Source organism: Triticum aestivum, chromosome 2B (assembly GCF_018294505.1).
Source record: "Triticum aestivum cultivar Chinese Spring chromosome 2B, IWGSC CS RefSeq v2.1, whole genome shotgun sequence".
In the NCBI taxonomy this organism is placed as follows: Eukaryota; Viridiplantae; Streptophyta; class Magnoliopsida; order Poales; family Poaceae; genus Triticum; species Triticum aestivum.
The window spans coordinates 739,228,864-739,236,668 of NC_057798.1; the positions used below are offsets into that span (position 1 = coordinate 739,228,864).

Here is a 7,805-nt window from a genome sequence, read left to right on the forward strand (position 1 = left end):
GTTTAAGGGTTGAGAATTGGCATTTTTTTGGCACTTCTAAGGGTTGAAAAACAGGGGCAAAGACTAGAACCCTCAAACCCAACCCTTATAACGGAATATTCCGTTATAAGAGGAATATTCCGTTATAAGGGTTGAGTTTGAGGATTCTAATCTTTGTCGCAACCCCAACCCTTAAAACTGTCATTTGACATATCACAATTTTCATCATCTCAATAACGGTTTGAAGAAAACAATAATCATTCTAGTTATTATTACAACACCGAATAGTACCTTCAAGGGCATGATAATCATTCAAGTTATTCAAATCAAATAGGACATAGAAAAGTAAAACAAATGTAGATCATGGGCCTTGGCGCCGCCCATCCAACTGCCACTGGTGCTCTACTAGATCATCCTGGAGCTGACCATGAGTGTTTGCATCCTCAATCTCACGATGTGCTTCAAGAAAAGCTTGTACGCGACAACGGTTTCTTTCCGGTTGCACACGGGAACCAACATTGTCATAGAAACAAGGCAGGTTTAACCCTCTCTCATACTCGAGGATCATGTTGTGTATAATCACACAACATTTCATGATGTTCTCCAAGGTTTATTTGTCCCAAAAACGAGCTGGACCCCGAACTATGGCAAACCTTGCTTGCAAATCACCGAAAGCTCTCTCAATATCCTTGCGGGCTGCCTCTTGTGCCTTGGTGAAATGAGTCTGTTTTCGGGTTAAGGGCACCCCATTTTTCTCCTTGATGGACTTCACAAGAGTTGCCCACTCGGGATAAATTCCATCGGTGAGATAGTATCCCATTGAGTACTCATTGTCCATGATTTTGTAGTTGCAAGTTGGAGCATCCCCAGAAACTAATTTTGCAAACAAAGGAGATCTATTGAGTGTTCCCGGTAAACCAAAAAATGCATGCCAGATCCATGTGTCCTCCGATGCCACGGCCTCAAGCACAATGGTAGCATCACGGCTTTTACCGCAATACATTCCTTGCCATGCTTTTGGGCAATCCAATGCATGCAATCAAGACTACCAAGCATCCCCTAGCCTTCCCCTTTTTTCATTCATCTCCATCAATCTCTTTGTATCTTCCTCGTTGGGTGCCCGAAGATACTCATCACCATACAACCGGATGACCAATTTTGCAAACCTACGGACGGACGCCCTGGTTGTATCTTGTCCAATGCGGAGATACTCGTCGGTATAGTCCGCGGGTATGCCATAGGCGATCACCCACATTGCAGCCGATATCTTTTGGTACCCACTAAACCCCATGATGCCGGCGGCAGATCTACGACGTTTGAAGTATTCTGAAGCGGCCTCACAATCGGTGACAATCTTCACAAACAAACTACGGCGCATTCGATACCTTCTCCGGAAGAGGTGAGGTGGGTATGTCGGTACCTTCGCGAAGTAGTCTTGCATCAATTGCTCGTGTCCGAGACCGCGGTTCCGGTAGATGGTGACTTGCCCCATCTTCGACCCTCTCCTCTAATCCATCAGCTTTGCACGGTCTTCAAACTCTTGCACGTCGAGGAGGAGGGCCATCATCTCGACGTCGCGTCTTGAAGCAACTCCTCAATGTCTGAATCGTCCGATGACGACCAACCGGAATCATCGAACAACGACTCCATGTCGTCAGTGTTCACCTCCATCTACACAATACAACAAACAATAAATTGTGAGTGCCAACAATGAATCAAAAAGGGAAAAATGGAACAAAAAGGAAGAAAAGGAGGCATACCTACAGAGAGCTCGAGGCGACGCGGCTGCCTCTGGCCCGCCTGGCCTCTAGCGCGGCAGCGAGGAGGCCTGGGGGGCGGGGCACAGCGACTGGGGGGCGGGGCGCGCGGCTCCTCTGGCTGCTACGCGGGGTGGGAGGCGGCGGGGGACGGCAGATCCGGCGGCAAGGACTGCGGCGCAGCTGCATCAGCCTCGCGCGCGTTGAGGGGATGCGGGGGGCAGCCGGAATGGGGTGGGTGGCGGCCGGAATGGCGGCGGGCGGCGGCCCGCAGCTCGGGTGGGTGCGGGCGAGAGGTTGGGGACAGGGAAAACTCCCTCCTGCGCTCAGCCGGAACACGGGTGCGGGTTGGGGTTGTTTTCGCTCCCCAACCCTCACTTCTACAGGTTGGGAGGGGGTTTGAGGGTTGGACCCTTAAATTTTTTTTGAGGGTTTGAGGGTTAAGGGGTTCTAGTCTACGCGTTTTTTCGCTCGCAAACTGTAAAAAAATCGATTATTTATAAAGGTTTGACGGTACTAGTAGTGATGCTCTTAGATGTAGTCTGTGTCTGGGTTCTCAAAGTTTCGGTCATTTGTGAAGCAAGGGATGTTCACTTCTGAAGCAAATGGTGTACAATCTGGTTGGCTGTAGCCTAAACCAAGGTTTTATTATTTTCAGATGGTTTCACTAGCGTTGTAGCCCGAATAACTTGCTATCGTGTTCGCCAGTAGCCTGCAGTTCTTGAACTAGAAATATATGCATTTCTTATGTTGGATCCTGCTTATACCCATGTAACATTCAGTGGGCTGCTGCCTATTACCCACCAAACAGTGTTGGGACAGAGTGGGCTGTGGTGGGAGGCCCATGTACAGTCCCCCCTGCTGCCTGACTGACCAGCACACACACACCTTCACTGGGCGGCACACAGGAGGGCAAAAAGTCCAAGGTCACACACAATAGGAACGGCCACCATAAAAACTTGTCACAAACAAAAAAAAAGGCATCATAAAAATTGGTCCGTCTCAATATTCACACGTACGTGAGTCTGTCTGTCTATGCATATGTATGATTGATGAACCAACAAACCACCCCATAGAAGAAGAAAAACTGAGGAAGAAAAAAAAGGGCCTTCTTAACTCTTCAATTCAATAAATCAAATACAGCAGACTTAGGGCGGGCAGGCTTGTTGCTTCTGTATACATTAAGATGGTGACTACCAATGGCGCCCCTCCTCAAAGCTTCACTTAATTCGCAAGAGAATCTCAAACGGATTAACCCCCGCAGCAGTTTAGCTATGAAGGGACCGACGCACGATGATCTGGTGTTGCCGTGTCATCGTTTCAGTCAGGATGCTGCTTCGGACAGGCTGGGCTTTGCTAGAGGAGGAGCGGGGGCGGCTTGTCGGAATAAGATTAGCAAGTCATCGGGGGTATTTTGGTACAGTAATTACAGTGATCGTCGGTGGTGGTGGCGTCAATCATCATCGCCTGCAAGAGAGTCCGTGCGTTAAAACTTGCATGTTCATTCCATATTCAGGCAGCAACTGAACTATCTCAATCATGAAAACTAGAAGAAAATCTATATATGGCCGACGAATTAGTGCTTACTGGCTTGTGGATCGACATGGACAAAGAAACTGGCAGCAACTATTAGATAACACAGGACCAGCATAAGTCCTTTCAGATAGTTTGCAATACCATCCTGCATAAAAAAAGAAAGACAAACAAATAAGCACATGATGCTGAAGCTTTACCAAGATGGATGTCTGTAGAACCAACTAGAAATATGCCCTCAAGGAGTACAAAACACATTACAAGCTCACCATGCATGTTTATGTTTAACCAAAAGATTCTTGGTACCACTTAAGAACTTACCTGTAGCATAAATGCCACAACAAGCACTGTTATGAAGAGAGTTGCTGTCTCAAATAGTTGGAAATTCAAGTCCATCTTTTGCCCCATCATCCAACCAACGACAACACAAAATGGAATCTGTATTAACAGACAACACATGTTAAGTTTCAAAAATGAGAAATCAGACATGATGCGCAGACCAAAACAGAATGTGGAGGAATAGCAGTAATCAACAAACGACGCAGACCAGTAGAACATTTAACATTTAACTCCCTAGTAAGCAAAAAAAGACCAGAATTGTACTTGGCTGGACAAGTGCTAACATTCACACAGTACACAGATATCACAATGGGATATTAAATTCAAAAGCATTACCACAAACATTGATATCTGCGTTGACGATCCAATTGCAACACCTATTGTTATGTCCTATAGCAGCGCAAAGCAAATGCAAAAACAGTTAGAAGGATGCTAAAGGGGGAAAAACATCGGCAGTAACCACATACAAACACTTACGAGCTTATCTTTCATGGCAAACATTATTGCGCTAGCATGTTCTGCTGCATTGCCCACGATAGGAAGCAAAATAACACTGATAAAAGCCACTGGTAGGTTCAATGAATCAGATGCTCCCTGGAAGCAATAGAGCAAAACAATAATCAATTACATCCTAGCAGAGTATACAGTTAACCTGTAAGATTAGCACTATATTGGTACTCTCTCCATTCCAATTGATAAAACATGCACGCTTTTCAAGATTTAACTTTCACCATCAATTAGACCAATAATGTATGAGTCATGTGACTTGAAAATTGTAGATGCACATTTTCCCTGACACACTGAGTGCACATTATCAACAAAACGGATTTTCTCAAGTCATCAACTATGTTAGCTTTAATTAACTTCAGTTATAACATATGAAGAAAAACTGATAATTTTGTTGTCTTTTTCTACTGGGGAAGAAAGAAAATACCTCAATGGCATTAACCAGGTACTCTGAAAGGACAGAAATCCATATCGTTAACACTGCAAGCCACACAATAGCCTCCCACATGCTAATTTCTACCTCTTCATCTTCCTCGGTGGCATCCTCATTAGGCACTTCTTCCTGCAATATCATAACATTGGTGAAACTTTCAGCAAATGATGAGCATGGTTTGCAGCTATATTTTGAAGTGATCTTCTTTAAGGAAATTTAGTTTATCATATGGCGTTCCAAATTGAAAGCACCAATATAGTTTGTCATCAGCAAGGACACGCCTATGGCATATATTATCAGAGCGATGGTCATGTTATCAGCAAGAAGTAAACAATTGAGGTACCACACTTACACTGCCAATTTGACTGTAACTGCTATTCCGTGCACTTAGTTGAAAATAAAGATAGCTTGCATATGCCACGAGCATAATACAACTACTGAACCTTGAAAGAGCAAGCTCAGAAGCTCCTTGCTGTATTTCTGATTTTGTGAAATGAAGGACAGCAGGAAACATCAGCCCCATAACAGCCATCAACAGTAAACCTGAGTTAACAACAGCAGTTGCCTGTTGTAAAGAAAATTGTGAGTTCACTATCAGAGATTTCCCTTGGAAAAAATAAAATCAACCACACAAACATCACCTTGCTGAAGACTTGGTCTTTATTGCGATGAATAATACCACCAGCAAAGAAAGCACAGCCAACCACCAATAGCATATTTGATAATATAGAACCCAATAGCGATTGCTGAACTACTCGGATCATCCCATTTTTTAAAGCATATATTGCTATAATCATCTCAGTTGCATTTCCAAATGTGGCATTCAGAAGGCCTCCAACTGCAGTTTGGAGAAAAGTAAGATATTGTTCTTATTTCATAAATTCAAAAATTACAATTTCAAATAAGTTATAAACCATAGTGACAAAAGTGACATACGTGTTGGACCAGTGTACACCGCGAGCTGCCTGGAGAGAACAGGAAATGATGTCAGATTTTAACAAAGGCAGGAAACAAAGTAGAGAGTCTGGTAACTCACTCAGTTGCATAACCCAATCGCTCAGCTAACGGTGTTATTCCTAGCATGCTGAAAAGAAAAATCACTCCCTGCAGTTTAGATGAAATATAAACAATGTCAGCACTCACTGAATCGTCTGTACTTAAACCTGCTTTGAACTGGACCTAATTTTATGATGAAATATTACAGCATAGGAAAAACTACTGAACAAACTACTCCTATATGTTATTGAAGATGAGTAAGTAAGATCATCAGCACTTGCCAAAGGTCTCCAAGTGTGGTTGACTTACAATTATTACTTTCAGTGAAAAAGCCTACAACTGGTGATATATAAATTAACGCGCCACAATAGAGATCAATCTCCATGAACAACACACTTACATGCCAATTCGTAGTGTAGTAGAGAACGATCGTCGCAGGGCCAAAGGGCATCAGCAAGTTGAGCTTGGAGGTGAATATGACGGTCCTGATGCTCTGCAATACTCTCTTCACAGTCGTGTGCAAGCTCCAGGACGGGATCATGCTCGATCGCAGCACGCCGTTGGGCAGATCCAGGACGTTTGCCTTTAAAGCCCCCATCTCGATTTGATGATTCTCCATCATCTACAAGCACAAAAAAGGGTGGTATTCGTTAGCAAAGAATATACTGCTAAAAGAAGCAACTTTCCCAGAGGCCGGTGGGAATTCGATTCCTGTTCCGCGTCAAAGCAGCGGACATGACGTGGGATACGCGGGTTCACCGATTTTGTTCGGAAAAAATCAAGCTGCACCAGGTCAAGTTTCGAAACAGGAAAAAAATAAATCCTGAGTCAACTCAGATCGATCTTGCGAGCTGGAGAGGAAGAACAACCCGATTGAACTATGATCGGATCAGCAGGGTACGATGCAGCAATCAGATCGGTAACTGGTTAAACTGAGGAAAAGAACTATTCGGATCTCGATTGCTCGGCGCCACAGCAAACCGAGGAATCAATCCCCAAGGAACTGTCGAATCAAGCTAGCTAGCTGTTCCCCTTACCTACGAAGGAAGAACCCAATCCAGGCCTGCCCAGCAGCACTAGGCCCGGCCGGCCGGCTGGCTGGCTACTGAGTAGCTGTCGGCGCCGAATCGCGAGGAAGAAGAAACGGGGTCGGGGAGAGATCAGAGGCGAGAAATCCGCGGGAGCAGGAAGAGCATTGGGCTGGCGGCGCCGGGGAAATCTCGGAGTCCTAGTGCGGTTAGCCTGGCACTAAGCGAGCACGGGGGGAGGGGGGGAGGGAAGATGGCGAGTAATTGTGCTCCGAGGAGGACGCACGACGGCACGGCATGGCACGGGGGGAAGCCCACTAACCCAGCACCACGACGAATACTAAATTCGAAACCAGCACCACCGCCACTACTACTACTAGTTGCGTCGACCGAAATCCGAGGGGATATCGCTCGACAAACATCACCTGAATCTGACACCGCCAGCAACTGACCTGGGCGACGACCGGCGGGGGAGTCGGGCGGATCAGCAACAGCAGGCGGCCGCTAGCCCCCTGGGGACCATCGCTCGCTGCCGGCGGCCCAAGAAGAGTCGGAGGGAGAGGAGGGGGTCAAAGTCAGTCGTGGTGGGAACGGGTCCTCGCCGGCCGCCGAGGGGGACGGGAGGTCGGCTCGGCTAGAGGGGGCACGGAACTTTGCAGGTTCGGAGTGGGTAGGCGCTCGCTCGCTGCTCACAATCACAAGGCCCGCGCCGCACCGGGAAATTTGGCTGGCTTCCGTCCCGCTTTCGTCGCGTCCTTCCTCCCGTGGCAGGCGGGGCACGCACGTTCGTTTCGGTTTGGGGGGACGTCTCCTCCATGTGACCCTAGACCGACTTCGTGTTTGTGCTGGTGCCGACTCACTCGTATCTGCGTCGTCAAGTCGTGCCTACCTTTGCCGTTGGAAATTTCCTTGGCCGTCTGGATCTCGGCGTGGGATTTTTCCTTTCCGGTGAAGTTAGGAGGAAAGGTCTTAACGACATTTTCATGAAATGAGAGCCAGCTGGCTGGTTATGGGTTGACATTAGGAAAGTATTGATGAATCGACTAGCATGTCATGTTGCAAAGGAGTTGCTTGAGTAAATTCTCCACACAAAAAAAGAGTAGTTTGAGGAAGAGTCTTTGCGTCTGGTTTTTTCATGACGCACGCACCCTAACAATTACATAATAATGCAGTTGCGCTATTTGACAGCGTCCGGCGCACCCTGCCCGAGCCATCAGATCTTGTGGACGGCTC

General features: G+C 46.6%; 1 protein-coding gene across 2 annotated transcripts; it reads right to left on the bottom strand.

The window, feature by feature from the left end:
* Window positions 1–2,719: 2,719 nt before the first annotated feature.
* LOC123047062 (vacuolar cation/proton exchanger 3) lies at window positions 2,720–7,337 on the bottom strand. 2 transcript variants are annotated; one of them, XM_044470556.1, is made up of 12 exons: window positions 7,025–7,337; window positions 5,945–6,166; window positions 5,585–5,652; window positions 5,485–5,513; window positions 5,190–5,386; window positions 4,901–5,113; window positions 4,543–4,677; window positions 4,086–4,202; window positions 3,945–3,998; window positions 3,591–3,707; window positions 3,324–3,417; window positions 2,720–3,203 (listed from the first exon to the last, which is right to left on the bottom strand). In XM_044470556.1, the coding sequence occupies exons 2-12, from the start codon at window positions 6,164–6,166 to the stop codon at window positions 3,190–3,192; spliced, it is 1,260 nt and encodes a 419-aa protein (XP_044326491.1). In that variant the 5' UTR covers window positions 7,025–7,337; the 3' UTR covers window positions 2,720–3,189. The 2 variants fall into 2 exon arrangements, with proteins under 2 accessions (XP_044326491.1, XP_044326492.1); XM_044470557.1 differs by lacking the exon at window positions 7,025–7,337 and adding an exon at window positions 6,582–6,825.
* Between the last annotated feature and the right edge of the window lie 468 nt (window positions 7,338–7,805).

Bases quoted from the DNA above. Each gene is read 5' to 3' on its own strand.
- LOC123047062 (XM_044470556.1), bottom strand. From the start codon at position 6,166: ATGATGGAGAATCATCAAATCGAGATGGGGGCTTTAAAGGCAAACGTC. The intron at 5,387-5,484 runs GTATGTCACTTT...TCCAAACTGCAG, and splicing joins GGTGTACACTGGTCCAACAC to TTGGAGGCCTTCTGAATGCC. The intron at 5,114-5,189 runs GTGATGTTTGTG...TCTTTACAACAG, and splicing joins AAGACCAAGTCTTCAGCAAG to GCAACTGCTGTTGTTAACTC.